General features: G+C 40.3%; 1 protein-coding gene across 1 annotated transcript in view; it reads left to right on the forward strand.

Annotated features, from left to right (window-relative positions):
• REEP5 (receptor accessory protein 5) overlaps positions 1–20,211 on the forward strand; it is a 43,376-nt gene that overhangs the window by 1,837 nt on the left and 21,328 nt on the right. The window contains exon 3 of the mRNA XM_033178915.1: positions 17,687–17,825. Within this exon, the coding sequence (XP_033034806.1) occupies positions 17,687–17,825 (139 nt within the window). The remainder of the gene's footprint in view (positions 1–17,686; positions 17,826–20,211) is intronic.

Consider the following 20,211-nt stretch of genomic DNA (forward strand, 5'->3'; position numbering starts at 1 on the left):
TTAAAAATGCTCCATAATATAGCTCCTTGGTTATATAAGTGATTCATTTATATAATTGAGCTAATTAAAAATGAATTTTTATGATTAGGATCTGAATGTATTACCAAAGTTGTTTTTATTCTACAGTGTGTGTGTTTTTTTTTTAATTCTACAATTTTATTTTTTCCATTCGTTCAGGTAGGAACTATTCCTCTCCAGAAATGAATTTTGTTTTGCTCTACAGTTCTTCCCAAGAAAGCCAGTGGTTTTTACCTTCATTAAATTGGTCTCTGCTGCTTTCTTCAACCAAGGGATAAAAACAAAGGAAGAAAAAATTTTCAACTAGGAGGCTAAGACACAGATAACACATTATTACAGCTTGTGTCTGTCACTAGTTATGCTAGAATTTAGCCTATAAGGGAAGAAACATGTTTTTTAAGTTAGTTCTAATTTGAACAATTAAATTGCAGTTACTTAGTAGTTGTTACTGTGTTAGTCTGATTCAGACACTTAGTCATACTCCAGAAAGTCTAGCTACATATAGCCCTGAGGCCTACCCCAGGCTCTGCTTTATGGAGGAGACTCAAGGAAAAACGGGATCGTGTGCACAGAATGAAGCATACACACCCCCGTTAGCAAATATTCAAGTGGTCAGTGTTACATTAGTCTAATCAAGTCTGTTCATTGCTTAACCAATATGATTGTATAATTGTCCAAAAGAAAGAAAAAAAGTCTTTGAAAATGGTGGTCTTTAGTAGCATCAAAATCCATGTTGCTTATAGTGTGACCTATGATTATTTTCTTAGTCTGCTTGGGCTGCTATAACAAAATACCTTAGACTGGGTCATTTATAAACAATAGAAATTTATTGCTCCCAGTTCTGGAGGCTGGGAAATCTTAAGACCAAGTTACCAGCAGATTTGATGTCGGGTGAGGGCTTGCTCCCTGCTTCAAAGATGGCATCATCTTACTGCTTCCTCACATGGTGGAAGGGGCCACCTGGCTCCTTCAAGCCTCTTTTATAAGGTCACTAATCCTATTCATGCGGTCAGAACTCTCATGTCTTTTTCCTATTTTTTTTTTTTTTTCTTTTGAGACAGAGTCTCGCTCTATATTGCCCAGGCTGGAGTACAGTGTCGCAATCTCAGTTCACTGCAACCCCCATCCCCCACAGCCCCCACCACCGCCCCTCCCTGCTCCGAGTTCAAGCAATTCTCCTGCCTCAGCCTCCTTAGTAGCTGGGATTACAGGGGTGTACTACCATACCCAGGTAATTTTTGTATTTTTAGTAGAGATGGGGTTTTGCCATGTTGGCCAGGCTGATCTTGAACTCCTGACCTCAAGTGATCCGCCCAGCTCAGCCTCCCAAAGTACTGGGATTACAGGCGTGAGCCACCGCACCCAGCCAAGCCCTCATGTCTTAATTGCCTCTTAAAGGCCCCACTATTTAATACTAATACATTGGGTATTAGGTCCCACCATATGGATGTTGGGGGAACACAACATTCAGACCATAGCAGTCACTTTCGTTTTAACTGTTCTCCATACCTCTTGTAACTCTTATGCTCCCTAGCCAGAGTTATTTTTTAAAATACAAGTTTAGCAAAAATCAAATGCCAATCACATGTGTGGCACTGTGGTAGCACTTTAGATATGGCAAGAAATAAGGTAGTCATGCTCTCTGTCCTTGTTGAATGAGCAGTCTATCCAGGCAAGAAATAGGCAAATTAGTGACTGTGTGGTAAGCCCTCTAAAGTAAATAAACAGCTCTGGTAGAGAATAACAGGAAAGACCCTCTTTAGCTATTTATCTGAGATACTATCTGAGTTAAGACCTGAGGAATGAGAAAGGGCCAGCTAAGAGCAGAGCCAGGCAGAGGGAGAAGAGTGTGTCAGGCTGAGGCAGCACACAGCTTAGATCTGTGTGAGCAAAGAGTGGTGGGGGAGGCACCAGAGAGGTGCAGGTGCCAGCAGGCAGGGTCAGTGGTGGAAATGTGCATTTCATTACAGATTGTTGTAGGGAGTTTGCATTTTTTGATTGCCTTGGATGGGCTTTAAATAGGGGGTGACACGATACGATTTATGTTTTAAGGTCACTTTGGTTACTGTGACCTCTGTAAGGAGTTCACGATCTTGCCAAACTATTGCCAGAAATTTATTTCCTTCCTTTCTCACCTTTCAGCTTTTATCTTGCTGTTTTCTCTCCTTGGGCCATCACAGGAAGGGGAGTAGTGTCAGCATTGGGTCAAGAGACTGCAGGATGCAAAGATGAAATTGGGAGAAGCTCACTTGACTTCCCAGCTTTTCTTATGGCTCACTCCCTTTGGAAGTCTGTGAGTGGAGCTCAGGTGCACCTGGCTCCTGGTCAGGGTCTGCTGCACGTTGGAGCATGTAGATGGTTGAAGACTTGGCGAGTGCTCACTGGGGAGCAACCAGTACCTTATTGTATACCCCTCTTCCTACTGGTTGTTCTTTCCATGTGCATAATTTCCCTTTGAGCTCTTTGAGAACAGGGCCTTTCATCTCTGACTTCTAGTTTCCAGAATTTTTGGCCATCCTATATAGGCAATTCAGATTCTAATTCCAGCCTTCCTTTCATCAAGAACTGTTGACATAATTACCTTCATCTCCTTACTTCCCTCTTTTACCGATAACAGGAGGCAGACTACTGGAAGTCTGTATTATATAGACCTCCCACCATTGCTAAGATATAATTTAGATACTTATAAATTGTAAAAACACTTTTAAAGTATGCAGTTCAGTGGCTAGTATGTTCACAGAGTTGTGTAACCATCACCACTGTCTAATTCCAAAACATTTTTATCACCCCAAAGGGAAACCATTACCAATCACTCCCTATTCCTCCTACCCAGCTCCTGGAAACCACGACTCTGCATTCTGTTTCTATGAGTTTGCCTATTCTGAGCATTTCATGTAGATGGAATCATACAATCTATGGCCTTTAATGTCTGGTGCAGCCCTGCTTTTAATGGGATTGCACAAATAAGAGCCCTCTGGAGGGTGTATGCTGTGCTTTACCCTCATAGGTGAATAAGTCCTCCTGGTATAGTCCCTCCACTGTGGGCGCTAGTGAGCCAGGGTCCTAGTCCTGCACTTGCTCCTTTGTACAAATGGAATTGTGAGGCAAACTCTAATGACTTTATCTTCTATTTAAGGAAAGGGGAAGGTTTGCTTTCTGTCCTACCCAGCAACCTTTTTATTTAAAATTCTATAAAAATGTCTATTACTTTTCCTCTTTTTATTTCATATTTTCCTTAAGATTCAGGCTGCCACCTTCCCGGGACTATCAGAGTTGGGCCTTAAAGATCAAACAGGTGTCCAGTTCCTTTAGTTTTAAAATGACAATTCAGGGACAGAGAAAGGTGGAGTGTGTTTCCCAAGGTCACACGGAGGCCAGGCTTGTTCTGGAATCCTGTTACTACACAGGAATGTAAAGCACATTCAGGCGTATTTTAGTGCCAATGTTATAAAGATTACATATGTTTAGGGGGCTGGGCATGATGGCCCACATCTGTAATCTCAGCACTTTGGGGTACTGAGGCAGAGGGATTGCTTGAGGCCAGGAGTTCAAGACGAGAGTCCAGCACTATGTATTTAATCTTTAACAACACTTTCAAAATCTCATACCCAATTCAGCGATGTGTCATTTTAGTTTCTGTGTGTCCTCACCAGCCCATTTTAAACTTGCTGCTGGTGTAAAGAGTTATATTGCATTTAGCTCTTTGCATGGCTCCTGAAGTCTGTGTAGTATTTTATTTAATAGATACGTACATATCTCTAAGTGCTTTGCAAATATAGCTCATTTAATCCTCAGAACAACCCTATTATGTAAGTGCTATGATTATTCCCATTTTTACAGATGAGGAAACACAGAAAGAGAATTTGAATAACTTGATCAAGGTCTCACAACTAGCAGGTGATGAAACTGGTATTTAAATCCAAAGAATCTGGCTCCAAAGTTCATGCTTTTAATGATTATGTTATACTACCTCCCTTGTGGCTCTTTGAATGTCCCACAAACATAACATAACCTTGTGTAGAGACGAAAATAGAAAAATGTAGGCTTTTTAAAAAAATCAGTTGACCCAGTCAGTACATTACCTTTCTGCAGTGTATTTTTCCTCTCTCAAATAAGGTACTGCCATCCCAAATCATCTATCTGCACACATAGGCATTGACTGTGTTTTGTAGACATTAGTTAGAATATGATACTAACAATTTCTTTTTCTTATTATCTATTACGTAGCTTTGACTTATGACAGCAGAGGCTTGCTCTGTTTTACTAGCGCAAGGCCACCTGAAAATGGCACACTGAACTGGATTTCCCATCCCATCCCCACTGGAACGCAGCGTTGCCTTTAGTTCTGTTTCAAGAGATAATGTATCTCAAGGGGAGATGTTTGGGGATGACCCCTAGTAAGGTCAGATCAGAAAGGGATGGCGAGAAAGTAAATTTGAAGGAAAAAAAAACAATGAAAATATCTACAAGAGTTGTAACACAGTTAACCACAAGTAAAAGCAACAGCATCCTCTTAGCTAAATGATGCTCAGCACACAAAGGGAGGACACATTCTGGGGAACAGAGGTTAAAAAGAGTTGCAGTCTACTTGCTTGAGATGTGCAGTGACAGACTCCTAAAGAGGTTTATTACCCAGAGGAGACTTTGAGAAAGTTACCGTGGTGTGAATGACAGTTGTGAATAGACACTGTTTTGCAGCCAGTCATTGGAAGCAGAGCTGTTTCCTTAACAGTACTGGAGGATGTGTATTTGTAGTTCTCTTCTAAGACTCATTAGTAGGGGGTGTATTTGTTTTCTGGTGGGGTTTTGTTTTTTGTTTTTTTTTAATTTGTAATTATGTTTTGTTCTTCTTTACTCATGAGAACTTCAGAGCAGGTGTATTTCCTATTAAGCTGCCTATGTTCCCATTACACTAGCTTTTCTCTCTGGATCTATATATGCTTAGTTAAAGCATTGACGAGCAGAGCAATGCATGCCTGCACTTTGCCTTCTGGGATAGTATGAAGCCCAAGCTAATGTGGCCTTCTGGCCAATGTGCACTTGGATAAAAAATATAACTGGCATTCTGCAAATTGTGCCTTAAGCGATTTACTTAAACATTTAAATCTTTGATTTACTTAATTTAAATCTGGAATCTTAAGCATTTAAACATTTAACCTTCATCAACTTTTTTACTGTCCTTGTTTCACTTAACGTTACCGCTAAGTGTGCTGAACTCTTTTAAGATGAAAGTGTTGTGGAGAAATGAAAAAGTAATAAAAATATCCTTATAACAACTTGTGACTGTTTTGTAGAATAATGACAGCCAGCGTTTCAGTTAAGGTTCCCCCCTTGCCTGTGTCATAAAGAAAATAAAGTTTTGAAAAGCAAATAAGATGAATGATTTAAATTATTTATGCATGATCAGAGTTTCTGGGCTCTAAAGCAGTTGTGGAGGAGGCTGTCACTTCTAATACTCTGTTCTGGAACGTTCCTTATGAACTTTTTTTTTCTCTTTATGAAGGCCCTGGAGATTTAGTCTATTTGTCCTTCTTTCTGTCATAGCCTCCCTCATCTCCTTCTGACCTGGACTTCTCTTTTTCAGGACTGACTTTGAATGAGGACTCAGTTTTCAGCTTAATTTTTTCACATGGCATTTAAAACAAGTATAAATACAAATGTAACATGTTAAGATATTTAGTGGTGATTCATGACATTAAAAATTAATTTTGGGGAAATATGAATTAATATGGCAGAAGCTTTAAAACAATTTCAAAATTGTGAATGAAATTACTTTTTGTAGCAGCTGAAATATAAGTGGGGGCTGTAGAAACGTACCCTGACTTCATTCTGTCACTTGCACACTTTCCTGATTCCAGGGAGCTTATCAGTCACTCTGAGTCATGTGGCTGCTATATATATCCTGCAGCCTCTGATAGACCAGGTGGTCTAGTTAAGGGATCACTTACATGTCTAGACTGCTGTCCATATCTAAGGTGGCCCTCCTTTACCTAGGAAAAGGCAGCTTAGGTTGTTCCCCATCTACGTTGTGAGGGTACTTGAGATTAAGTTAAACTTTATGATACTGATCTGACACAGATACTTCAAAAACCACTAGTTTTATTGACAGAGGGTTGTCCCAGTAGGATTTGCATCTGCTCTTTCATTGCTCCTGGCATTAATCTTTTTTACCATCAATCATTCAAACAGTATTTTTGGGGGGGCAGGCGGGGAGGCTGAGATGGGTGGATTGCTTGAGTTTGAGACCAGCCTGGGCAACATGGCAAAACCCCATCTCTACAAAAAATACAAGAAATTAGTACACGCCTGTAGTCCCAGCTACTCGAGAAGCTGAAGTGGGGGAATCACCTCAGCTTGAGAAAGTCAAGGCTGCAGTGAGCTGTGTTCATGCCACTGCACTCAGCCTGGGTGACAGAGTGAGACCCTGTCTCAAAAACACACACACACACACACTTGGGAGGTTGAGGCAGGAGAATCGCTTGGACCTGGGAGGTGGAGGTTGCAGTGAGCTAAGATTGTGACACTGCACTCCAGCCTGGTTTTTTTTGAGTGTGTTTTTTTGAGACAGGTCTCAGTCTGTCACCCAGGCAGAGTGCAGTGGCATGAACACAGCTCACTGCAGCCTTGACTTTCTCAAGCGTAGGTGGTTTTCCCACCTCAGCTTCTCAAGTAGCTGGCACTACAGACGTGTACTAGTTTTTTGTATTTTTTCTAGAGATGGGGTTTTGCCATGTTGCCCAGGCTGCTCTCAAACTCCTGGGTGTGCACGTGCGCGTGCGCGCGTGCGCGCACACACACACACACGGTTTTTTTAAAAAATCAAAGAGTTGTTTGCATTCAGTTTTGAGTTATAAAATGTTAGCTAAAAGGGGTCTTAGAGACTAAGCTGCGAGGGTGATAGCCACCTTTAACAGATGTGGAAATCAAGGCCACAAACTAAAGTTAATTGACATAAGTCACAGGTGTGTTGGGACCAATTCGGTCTTAAGCATAAGGATGTCTGACTCCCCAGCCTGTGTCCTGTCAACATTCCATGTTGTTATATTTGACTGTGACCAACTCTTCCATTTTGCATTTAAAAACAAAATGGTGGACAGTGGTAAATGAGATCACTGTAATTAAACACCAAAAGATTTGACCACTGAATGACTGCATTTTTTTCTTTAGACTTCATTATAGGTATTCTATTGACTCATCTGAATGTTTTTTTTGAGCCAGGGTCATACTCTGTCACCCGGGCTGCAGTGCAGTGGTGTAATCATGACTCACTGCAGCCTTGACCTCCCAGGCTCTAGCTTTCCTCACTCCACAGCCTCTGTAGTCTTTTTTTTTTCTTTCTTTCTTTTTTTTTTTTTTTGGGGGGGGGGTTTCCTTCTTGCCCAGGCTGGAGTGCACTGGCGCAATCTCGACTTGCTGCAACTTCCGCCTCCTGGGTTCAAGCAATTCTTCTGCCTCAGCCTCCCAAGTAGTTGGGATTTCAGGCCTCTGCCACCAATTTTTGTATTTTTTAGTAGAGATGGGATTTCACCATGTTGGCCAGGCTGGTCTTGAACTCCTGACCTCAGATGATCCACCCGCCTTGACCTCCCAAAGTGTTGGGATTACCGGCGTGAGCCACTGCGCCCAGTCAGTCTTTCATTAGTCTTTCTCGTTCTGTTTGTTGGTTGTCTTTCTTGCTTTAAAAGCACATATACTCTGCAGTGAAAAAGATATGTAGCTTTCTGATCACACATAGTTTCCTACCTTCTTTTTTTCTATGAAGGAGAAAAATCTTTTCCTTATTGGCATGGAAACAAACTAGTGTTTATGTCTTAAAATGTCTGATTCTTTTTTCTTTCTTATTTGAGGTACTGATAATAGGAAAACCATTTTGAATTATTAGGAATTCCTACATCATACTCTCTGATAAATACAGCCAAAAGCAATCCCATGCATGGTGGGCATGGAGGATGGTCAAGTTATGTGTCTGCTATAACAAAAAGGATTGTAAACATTATGGTCCATGTTCTTCATATTCAGTTTTCAAAGAACCTATCTTAACCTCTGGAATATTTACTATTAAACATAAGTTACCACATTAGAAATAAAATATAAAGCAGATGGATCAGAAGATGATTCCTTTTTGTTCTTTACCAATAGGACATCTTAAAGCTTTTTAATCCATATATGTGGATAAAATTAAAATATATATGATATAAATGGATATATAGATATATTTTAATGAACTGCTGTTTTTTCACACTGTCAGTCTCTGGTAAATAGTTGATATTGGCACAACTGGTTTGAATAATAAAGCCAATGCTGTGAAGACATACTATTACTTAATTTTATGTCATTTGGCTAGTTTGAATTGTAGCAACTGAGTTACTTATGAACCATGCAAGTACACATAGTATGTACCTATGTGTCTTAGTTGTGAGTAGCCAGAAGCATGTATATGTGGAGCTGATTATTACCTCTTGAGCAAACAGCTTAACTTTTATAAAATTCAGTTTTCTCATATGTAAAAGGTGGGGATAGGGTTGGGGGGAGTTGGGATAATATATGTCAAATGTTTAGGACAAATCAGGCATTCTGTAAGTGCTCAATTAAGGGCAGTTAGTTTCATTAACATATAAAGAGGAAAACTGACTTAATCAAAGTCATAGTTCTTTAACTTTGTGTCATTAAGCTTTTAATTGATTTAAGGAAAAACCTTCCAAAGAGTATTTTCTTTCATTTATTTTTTCACTTTCATTTTTTGTTCCTTGACTTATTATTTTTTTCCTGTACTTAAATCAGCTTAAGGCATCATTATTCAAAGAATAAAACACAATAAAGTTTTGTCCTTCCAAATTAAAAATATTGATATGGTTAGTGGTTTTCTTCTGTATTGGTACAATGGTATATATGTTCCTAAGCATTGAGTATAATTTGGACTAACAATTTTTTAATATTAAATCTTATGCATAAGAAATATGAACTTGGTCCTAAAAGCAAGAACTCAAAACAGAAATATAAAAAAGTTGTACAGTTCACATATAAAAAAGCATTTGATCTATTTTGCCTAGTAAGAACAAAATAGATCTGAATTAAGAACATGTGAAAGTGGATATTTTTCCAGATGGATTCATTGTGTCTGAAATAATTTGAAAAATAGGATGGAAAGTTGTCTCTTTTCTGTCTCCCTCCAAGTAAGCATTAGCTGTAAGTATTTTGAAATATTAATTGATAGATGAAACCTCAGCAAAAGAAGAAGAGCACATTTTGACCAATGCCGAGATAACTAACTTAAGCTTGGCTTAGAAAGCTTTCAGTGATTCTGTATACCTTTTATGTCAGTTCAGTGAGCCGCAGCCATTTACAGTGGCCTAAACATAATGACCTTGAATTACCTAATGTAAGAAGTCTGGAGGTTGAAATTTCAATGCGCTACAGCAGAAATCCATGCTCTTTTTCCAGCGACCTTGGTGTATAATCTTCCTTGCCCATGCCTGTTTCCTCAATATACAGCAAGATTGTTGCTATATAATGCTAAGGCTTTCAAGAGCAGAAAGCCGGAAGACCTTTTATTTGTGAGCCTCTTATTTTATCAGCAGAGGAAAATTTTGTCCCAAAGCCTTCTCCTGTATTTCTTTTTCTGTTTCATTGGTCAGAACTGTGTCACATGGATACCCTTAACTCCAAGGGGACTATGAAAGTTAGTATCTAGCAAAAAGCAATAGGATTACCATGGTGGATTTGTACTAACTTTGATTTATCCCCTAGGCCTGGGGGAGGAGCCTAGCTTCCCTAAGTCAAGGCAGATCTGCCAGGTACATGTACATAAAATCAGGGCTCTGTGGGTGAGTAGGAAGAGGAAGGACTGGCTAATTGATAGGCAGGGAACAGTGTCTGCTATTTCCTTGAGCAATGGTAGTGACCAGTTGCTATAATAGGATTTTTGAAGCAGCAGTGTTACTGTGACAATCTGATGATGCTGGTGACCATCATTCAGCAGTGAATACTTAACTGCCAGGCAGTGTACAATGGAGAGATTGAGCAGCAGATACAAATTTGGAAGTTATTAGCATATATATGGTATCTAGATTTATGGGGACAGATACTCTCTCCAGATCAAAACAACCAAAATGGCATGATGGTAATAAAATAGCTTTAAAAATCTGGTGTTATAGAATGCCTAGGTGGTAAGTGGAGGTTTTTTTTTTTCTCTTTCTTTTTAAATGAATTTTATTTTTTAGAGCAGTTTTAGGTTTACATTGAAATTGAGCAGAAGATACAAAGATTTCCCATGTACCCACTACACCTACACATACACAGCCTCCTCTATCATCAGCATCCTCTACCAGAGGGCTATGTTTTTGTCTCTGTTTATTTGAGATGGAGTCTTGTTCTGTCGCCTAGGCTGGAGTGCAGTGATGCGATCTCCGCTCACTGCAACCTCCACCTCCCGGGTTCAAGCAATTCTCCTGCCTCAGCCTCCTGAGTAGCTGGGACTACAGGCGTGCACCACTATGCCTGGCTAATTTTTGTATTTTTAGTAGAGGGGGGTTTCACCATATTGGCCAGTCTGGTCTTGAACTCCTGACCTCAAGCGATCCACCCACCTTGGCCTACCAAAGTGGGATTGGGTTGGGATTATAGGCATGAGCCATTATGCCTTGGCTGGGATTACAGGTGTGAGCCATCATGCCTGGTTAGAGTGGTGGTTTTTATAATTGGTGAACATCCATTGACACATCATTGTCACTAAAGTCCTTAGAGGATGTACAGTTTACTTGTGTCATGGGTCAGGGAATATCTTAGGTTTTCTGAATGATGACACTTAATTTGGGAAGGAGAGAATATTGGTAACCAGCCCAGAATCATCTCTGCTCAACCCTGTTTTCTTCACATCTTAATGCTATTCTTTGGCCATCCTTGGTTCTTGCCTTTGCTTTCAGAAAATAGCAGCCAAGGTGTGAACAAGTAGATGGGCCAGCAAGGGTAGAGTGAACTGGTACCAGTTACTGGGGCCCAGTGGACTGGATGAGGGATGGCCAGTGAGTTGTGTTCATATATGTACCAGTCCAATGCCAATGTAAAGAATTTCTGCCATTCTACCATTGCAGAGTGGGCCTGAAAAATGTTTTCAGCCATATTCAAATTTCTTCCCACTACCTGCAAACATGAATTTGGGGATTTCAGCTAACTTCTTACTACCTGTAGCATATGGGATTTGCAGTAGGGTATAATTAAAATTGATGGGTAACTCTAATCTCCTTTTAGCCTTATTAACAATATAAACCCTCTAACAGCTACTTAGCCAAAGAAACTAGAGTCTTCTTATCTCTCTCTTTTCTTTTTAATCTCTTATCTCCCTGTAATCCCAGCACTTTGGGAGGCTGAGGTGGGCGGATCACGAGGTCAGGAGATCGAGACCATCCTGGCTAACACGGTGAAACCCCGTCTCTACTAAAAAATACAAAAAATTAGCTGGGACTGGTGGCAGGCACCTGTAGTCCCAGCTACTTGGGAGGCTGAGGCAGGAGAATAGCATGAACCCAGGAGGCAGAGCTTGCAGTGAGTCGAGATTGCACCACTGCACTCCAGCCTGGGCAACAGAGTGAGACTCTGTCTAAAAAAAAAAAAAATATTAGCTGTTTTCTCAAAGATAAATTAAATGAATATATCTGGTGTTCACTTTAGTGTTTATTTTTTAACAAAGCCTTACAGAGAGAACTAGTCTCATAGGAGAAAATCATTATAGAAAGTCTGATGCTCAGCCGGGTGCGGTGGCTCACGCTTGCAATCTTAGCATTTTGGGAGGCCAAGGTGGGTGGATCACCTGAGGTCAGGAGTTCGAGACCAACCTGGCCAATATGGTGAAACCCGGTCTCTACTGAAAATACAAAAAAATTAACTGGGCGTGGTGGCAGGTGCCTGTAATCCCAGCTACTCAGGAGGCTGAGGCAGGACAGTTGCTTGAACCGGGGAGGCCAAGGTTGCAGTGAGCTGAGATCGTGCCACTGCACTCCAGCCTGGGCCACAAGAGCGAGACTCCATCAAAACACAACAAAACAAAACAAAAAAAGTCAATGCTCATTCTTTTCCAAATGGAAATCTCCCCCGTTCCCTTCTTTTTTTCATCAATATTATTAGTACATACTCATTGCAAAGACTTTAAGTAAAAATCTGTTAATCAGGACTAACTTTACACAATTTGAAATGTATTGCATATCTTTCTGGATATCATTCTTGGTCTGTAAACATACAAAAACATATCTTTTATTAACCAAAAAATTAGAATTCACTTTTTACACTCAACACTGTATCTTGGACATCTTTCCCTGTCAATACCCTTTCTAAAGGCTTCAGAATATTTCATTGTATGGATATGCCAGAATGTAAACCGTCTATTGCCCTTTACATACACATGCTCTGTAACCTTTTAGTTTAATAAGTTAAAATTCATTTGAATATACCTCCTTTCTCTTTAAATTTCATTTTATCTATATAAAATGTAGAATCTGAAGTAGTTCATCTCTGAGATGTCTTCCAGCTCCACACATGGTGATTCCTAATTCTGCTCAATTAATTTTAGAGCTGCCAGCTGCTCCCACAGTTTTGCCAACCATCCTCTGCACTGTAGTCATGCCTCTGCTGCTCACCCAACCCTGGCTTCTCTTGATACCTGCTTTGGGGAAGCAAAATGCTGCCCCAGAACATGGCTCAGGAGAGAGAATAAGGAAGCCACAACACCGGGCCTAGGTGGCCAGGCTTTAGAACAGTGGTGAGGATATGACAGTAAGGTGTGCAGAGAGCAGTAAGACTGTGGTGTCTGTCCACAGAAGCTGTATGTGGGTGTATCTTCTGGGAGTTAGTTCTGAGCCCAGGATCAGTGTGACTGCCAGAGGATGAGGCAGTACTAGAGAGAGAGGAGGAGCCTGTAAAAGAGTGGACCAGGCCTGTGGAGAGAGTGGTAGGAATTGTTGCCTGTTGCCATGGGGTCATTCCAGAACTCCTCTAGGGGTTAGCTAGAGGTGAAAGGAACTGTGCAGGCTGAAGTTCCAGCTAGACAGATACAGGGCTTTTAGATGCAGTTCTTGAAATCTTAGTGAACAGTTTTATTTCAGTGTTGTTATCTTGAATCCTTTTACAGATTTCAGAATATTCAGATGAGGGTTCTAGATCATATTAGAGTTGACTTATTCTAATTTTACTAGAGACATTATTCAGTTTGCCTTCTATGTCCAACTTTTCTTCTCTTTTGGCCTCTCACTCATTACTGGAAAGAGACAACCTGCCCTCTAGCTATAGCTGATTATACCCAAACTGGCCATTTGGATTTCCTTTCTTAGAACAAGTAGGGCAGGTGCTGTGAAGACTGGAACTTTGAGCTGGTTTCCAAACACAGTTCTGCATTACGATCACCTGCACAGCCTTGTAAGAGCAGCTGAATCACTAGGTCTGAAGAAGGACCCAGGCATGTATATTTTTAATAAGTTCTGTAGATAGATGTGGATGATCATCTAAGTTTGGGGACCAGTGGACTAGGACACCAACTCAGAACACTATCCTGTTCACTTTTGATAGTTCCCCATCGCAAACCGAGGTGAGTAGGGTGGAGGGTAGAATGGACCTCCAGGGATCTGGATATTGAGACTATGACCATTCCTCCTTTTTTTCTGCTCTGTGACCAATTTAACCTTTCTCTGGGGTCCCCTCCAAAAGTAAGATTATGAACTCCTATTGTATGTATATTAATTCAATAAATACTAAATGCCTACTTTGTACCAGACATTTTGCTAAGCGCTATCCAGCTTGCCACTGAATTGTTCTCTTAATTAGTAAGACACCATAGGATAGTGAACAAAGCACAGGCTTTGGAGTTAGTTTTAGGTGTAAGACCAATCCTTGCTATTTGTATCTGGGTACCCTGCACGTATTATTTCTCTTCACTAAGCCTCGGTTTCTTCCGCTCAAATACAGGAACAATACCTATCCTACATGGCTATTATGAAGGTTAAATTCAATAATTATTAGGTCTCTACCCTCCATTCTATGGCTTGGCCATTTTGGCTAGACTGCAAGGGATTTAATAGCATAGACCATATCTTATGGTTTCATGAATCCTCTATGTTGCCTAAATTGCTACCTCTTGATTCTACTATACCAGGTTGGAATATGATTCATATTTGTACAAGGCAGTAGAGTGTTTTGTTGGAGAATCACTTTTGTCTACTGAACTTGGACAAGGAAGTCTATTCAGAAGGTATATAAGTAGCCTGGGCATGGTGGCTCATGCCTGTAATCCCAGTACTTTGGGAGGCTGAGGCAGGAGGATCACTTGAGCCCATGAGTTTGAGACCAGCCTGGGGAACGAGGGAAAACCCTGTCTCTATAAAAAAGTACAAAAGTTAGCCAGGCATGATGGTGTGCACCTGTAGTCCCAGCTACTGGAGAGGCTGAGGTGGGAGGATCACTTGAGTCCAGGAGGTTGAGGCCACAGTGAGCTGTGATCATGCCACTACACTCCAGCCTTCATGACAGAGCAAGACCCTGTCTCAATCAATCAATATTTTAAAGAAGAAGATATATAACTAGCATTGAGAAAACCTCAGTTTTTTTTTTTTTTTTTTTTTTTTTTTTTTTTTGAGACCGAGTCTTGCTCTGTCGCCCAGGCTGGAGTGCAGTGGTGGAATCTCAGCTCACTGCAACCTCCACCTCCCAGATTCAAGCGAGTCTCTTGCCTCTGACTCCCAAGCAGCTGGGATTATAGGCATGTGCCACCACGCCCGGCTAATTTTTGTATTTTTAGTAGAGATGGGGTTTCACCATGTTGGCCAGGCTGGTCTTGAACTCCTGACCTCAGGTGATCCGCCTACCTCGGCCTCCCAAAGTGCTGGTACTACAGGCTTGAGCCATCGTGCCCATCCAAAAACCTCAGTTTTAAGTTTTTTTCTTCTCTCACCATGATTGCATGGGGCACTTCACTTTTTTGAACCTCAGGTTCTTGAGTGAGCTTGACCATCTCTTCCCTTTTTTCTTGTTTTGAGTAGTTTGTGATTGTTGTGACATATAAAGACATTTTTAAAATTGAACACTGTGCTATTTTAAATTAAAACAATAATTAAATGCTTCAATCATATGAGAAGATCTATTTTTAAAATCTCTTTAGCTTAATAGACTCGGTGGTCTTAATAGACTTGGTGGTCTTTTCCTGGCTTCTTTCATATGACTTGGTTTTCTGCAAAGTTGGGATCAATGTATGTATTCAATTTGGAGTTCTTTTATTTCTACTTTTCAATGTTACTATATAGTATTCTACTATATTAATATGGGGACTTTAGAATTCATATTGTAGATATGAATTTAAAAAAATTTTTTTTCCTAAAAGACCTGAACCGTTAGGCTTCCTGTTTTTCAGTCTGTGCAACTTGACTAACATTTGAAAACTAATGAAATAGAACGGAATTTAAAATATCAGAATGGTTTCAGGAAACATCTATTTCAGTTTATATTTTTATGTGAAGATATGTGTTTACTGGATCATGATGTAAAATGTATGCTTACTGAGGGTTGTGGCCAAAATAATTTAAAAGCCACTGGATTAATAACGACAGTCCAATCACATTTTGAGGTTTTCACGTCATATTCTAGAAAAGACTGTTTAATTCCATGTATGTCCCGAGAGTTGCTTCTTTTGGAAGTACAGAGTTAGGTATTTCAGTTGTAGAATGCTTTGGTTCACAAAACTAAGATCTTAAGTGAAATGTAACTATGTATCTCCTCTGCCCAGAATGAAGTTATGGGAAACAAATTTTTATTTATACTAATAACTAAATAAATCCAATTAAATTTGGATAAGCCATACTATACCAAATGAAACACAGTGGGGGAAGAAATCTTACATATAAAGGATATACTGTGTTCTTTGGTTAACATGCTTGCCTACACTTTTCCTTTGGCCTTCTATTACATTAGCCAGCTTCTATCTGAAGGAAGCTAAAAAAATGTAGACTTTGTGCATACATTACAAACCATTTTTTAATAATCAGATCTCTTAAATTCATTTTATATGGTTCTTTGAAAAATTTGAGGCTGGGTGTGGGAGCCACCAAACTGCACTTTGGGAGGCCGAGGCAGGAGGACTGCTTGAGTCCAGAAGTTCAAGACCAGCCTGGGCAACACAGTGAGACCTTGTCTCTACTAAAAATTTAGAAAGTAGCCATGTGTGGTGGTGTGCACCTGTAGTCCAAGCTGCTTGGGAGGTTGAAGTGAGGGGAATTACATAAGCCCAGAAGTTTGAGGTTGCAGTGAGCTATGATTGTGTAACTGCACTCCAGCCTGTGCAAAGAGACCCTGTCTCAAAAAAATAAAAATTTTGCCTAGTCTTGAAGTTCAAAGCAACATTCACCTTATTACTTGTGCCTCTCTATGTCTTCCTCATGAGTAATAATCTCATTGAGCTATATTGTTTCCCCTTTTGGTTATTTTCTAAAACTCACACACATAGCTGCTTCTAATTAACTGTATAAGGGCTTTCTTAGTGAGTGGCTGAGCATGGTTTAGCAGCCTGTCTCTTTGGGGAGCTGATTTTATGGAGTAGCCAATGTATTTGTTTTTTGAAAATTTTTTATTTCAATAGGTTTTTGGGTAACAGGTGGCATTTGGTTACATGGATAAGTCTTTTAGTGTCAATTTCTGAGATTTCAGTGCACCCATCAACCGAGCAGGGTATACTGTACCCAATGTGTAGTCTTTTCTCCCTCACTGCCCCCACCCTTTCCCGTGAGTCCCCAAAGTCCATTGTATCATTCTTATGCCTTTGCATCCTCATAGCTTAGCTCCCTGCCAATGTATTTTCAGTAGTTAACCTGTTTCATAGGCTAAACAAGATTCAGAGTTCTTTTATTTTACTGTTTCAGTCCAGCTCAGTTATGATAAATACAGATCTGTTAGGATAAGAAATTGTGGAGCTTCAGGTTTAGAATAATGAGATTCCTAGGACTGAAGGAAATTTCTGTGATTTAGAAGAGAAAATTATTTTAAATGTATTTCCATCCATTTGCAGAATGAATTTTAAGCAATAGTTAGGGTTGGGAAAGTCCTGTTATTAACTGAGGAGGGGAGGAAAGTCCATAGCCTGTGGATCAGATAAAGACATTCTGAACTAAACAGACACCATGATGTTTGTTTTCACCCATTTACTATAAAATATGGTGTGGATTTTGGGCGTGCCTAACCTATGCTCCAAATGTTGCTTTATGGGAAATTCCTGTTCACCCATGATATATTTCAATTATTAAAAGTACATAAGAACCTGGTTATCATGAGGGAATTCTTCCTGATATATCCCTGGTGGCAGGACCCAGCTTGGGAGTGGAAATTGCTGTAGCTCCCAGTCACTAGTGGTATATTCTAGGATTTGCGGGGAGTCTTTAGCAGGGTGGAGATCCAGGGCAGTGACAGCTGGTGCTGGTGTCTCTGGTGACCAGGAGACTAGAAACAAATGGTTATAATGGCTTGTCCTGATACCTACATTGCTTCCAGTCTTTAAGCTATACTCTTGCATCTAGTGACACAGTGCCTACATGTGCCTAAGTTCCTCAGTGGTATCGGAGGAGAGGTTATCAAAGTGTGTTTGAAAATGTTTCATTGCTATCTTACCAAATGATGATATACTTTCTTTTGTACTGCCTTTCAGAATTAAAGCTATAGAGAGTCCCAACAAAGAAGATGATACCCAGTGGCTGACCTACTGGGTAGTATATGGTGTGTTCAGCATTGCTGAATTCTTCTCTGATATCTTCCTGTCATGGTTCCCCTTCTACTACATGCTGAAGGTATGTTGGTTCTCCCTACCACTAAAATTCCATCTCAGGACCTGTATAGAAGAAGTAGGAATAAATGCTTGAATGTTGTACATCTGTGGCTCTGTCTTAGATTATAAACAAGAAGACAGGCCTGGGCAACAGAGGGAGACCCTGTCTCAAAAAAAAAAAAAAAAAAAATGCTCAAGCAAGCCACTTGTCTCAGCCTCCCGAGTAGCTGGGACTATAGGCACGTGCCACTGCACCTGGCTACTCTTTTAAACAATTTTATCTAAAGAAATTTAGATATAGGAAATTAAGTTTAGGAAGCTCCATCACCCCAACCACCATCACAAATGGTAGTATCTTGAGTTTTAGTTCTGGGTAATTATGGATATATATTTCTTTTTCTTTGGTCTTAGCTTTTTTTTTTTTTTCTTTTTTCTTTTTTTGAGATGGAGTCTTGCTCAGTTGCCCAGGCTAGAGTGCAGTGGCACGATCTTGGCTTACTGCAACCTCCGCCTCCTGGGTTCAAGCAATTCTCCTGCCTCAGCCTCCTGAGTAGCAGGGATTACAGGTGCCAACCACCATGCTTGGCTAATTTTTGTATTTTTAGTAGTTTTTGTTTTTTTTTAATCTATTTATTTGTACTTCTTCCTGGGAAATTTCTCAATCTGACCTCCTTTTTTTTTTTTTTTTTTCTGAGATGGAGTCTTGCTCTGTTGCCCACGCTGGAGTGCATTGGTGCAACCTCTGCCTCCTGGGTTCAAGTGATTGTCCTGCCTCAGCCTCCCGAGTAGCTGGGATTACAGGCATGTGCCACCATGCCTGGCCAATTTTTGTATTTTTTTTTTGGTAAAGATAGAGTTTCACCATGTTGGCCAGGGTGCTCTCGAACTCCTGACCTTAAGCAATCCACCCACCTCGGCCTCCCAATGTGCTGGGATTATAGGTGTGAGCCATCGTGCCCGGATTCAATCTGACCATCTAGTTTTCAACTGTATTCCATGATTATATCATAACCATTCTGTTATTACTGCCATATATTGTGTTCTTCACTTCAGCTGTTGTATTGTTCACACCTAATGTTTTGCTTGGCTCTTTTCTGTTTTCTTGTTCTTGTTTCATATTGCTAATATTTTCTCATTTCTTTTAGTATGGTTAACGCTCCCCAGTTTAAAACTCTTGGTCAGCAGTTCTAATATTTTTGCTCCTGATCAAAACCTGTAGTTGATTGTGTTGTTTTTCTTTTGAAACATACTCTTGGCAGAGTGTAGCAGCTCATGCCTGCAATCCTAGCACTTTGGGAGACTGAGGCAGGCAGATTGCCAGAGCTCAGGAGTTCAAGACCAGCCTGGGCAACACAGTGAAACCCTGTCTCTACTAAAATACGAACGAAATTAGCTGGGTGTGGTAGAGTGCACCTGTAGTCCCAGCTACTCAGGAGGCTGAGGCAGGAGAACTGCTTGAATCTGCGACGCAGAGGTTGCAGTGAGATGAGATCACGCTACTGCACTCCAGCCTGGGCGACAGAGCCAGACTCCATCTCTGAAAGAAAAAAAAAAAAGAAATATACTCTTAAAATATCTTTTTATTTTGGCCTACAAACTCCTTTTCATCTGAGTATCAGCTATCCCATCAGGCACTGGAATGGAGGGGGCCCCAGTCTGTGCTAGTACTAGTAAGTTCTGGGTAGGGGGTGGATGAGTCCTAGCAGTGGGGGGCTTCAGGCACACAGGAACCATAGTTAACCACTCCTCACCCACAGAAAAGCCCCTGAGGTCAAAGCTTCACCATACCGCCCTCCTCTACCCCAGCAAAGCAGCATCAAAAGGAAGTGATCCTGGGTTATAGTTCACAGCTTTAGGGGTCGGAGCAGGAGGGGTAGGGAAGTAACTGCCCTTAATTAGTGTCCACCTGTTTTCCTGAGTGACTTGCAAAGACAGGACTTTTATGCCGAAACGTCTGTTTTAGAAAAAAGTAGAGGACAATATTTTTTAACTTTTGAGATATAGAAGCAAGACAAAATACAAACGTTTCAAAGAAAAAGATTTGATAAATTCAACTAAATAAAATTTCTAAAAATTAAATTTCTATGACAGTGGGCAGCATAAACAAAGTTAAAATAATGACGGACTAGGAAGACAGATTTACAACATTTACACCAAATAAGGAATATCCAGAATACATAACAATTTCTATAAGTAAAAAGAAAAAGAAAAATGGGAAAAGAAAGTATTTCATGGAAGAGAAAAAATATGAATGGCCAGTAAACAGCTCAGCAGTGATCTGGGAAGTGTGAATTAAAATAGTAAAATTTCATATTTTGTTCATTAAACTGGCAGATATTTTAAAGATTGAAGATATCTAGGATTGGTGAATGTATAGGGAAACAGACAGGTAGTGGTACAGGCTGAAC

The sequence above is a fragment of the Trachypithecus francoisi genome, unplaced genomic scaffold, assembly GCF_009764315.1.
Source record: "Trachypithecus francoisi isolate TF-2019V2 unplaced genomic scaffold, Tfra_2.0 Lachesis_group2, whole genome shotgun sequence".
In the NCBI taxonomy this organism is placed as follows: domain Eukaryota; kingdom Metazoa; phylum Chordata; class Mammalia; order Primates; family Cercopithecidae; genus Trachypithecus; species Trachypithecus francoisi.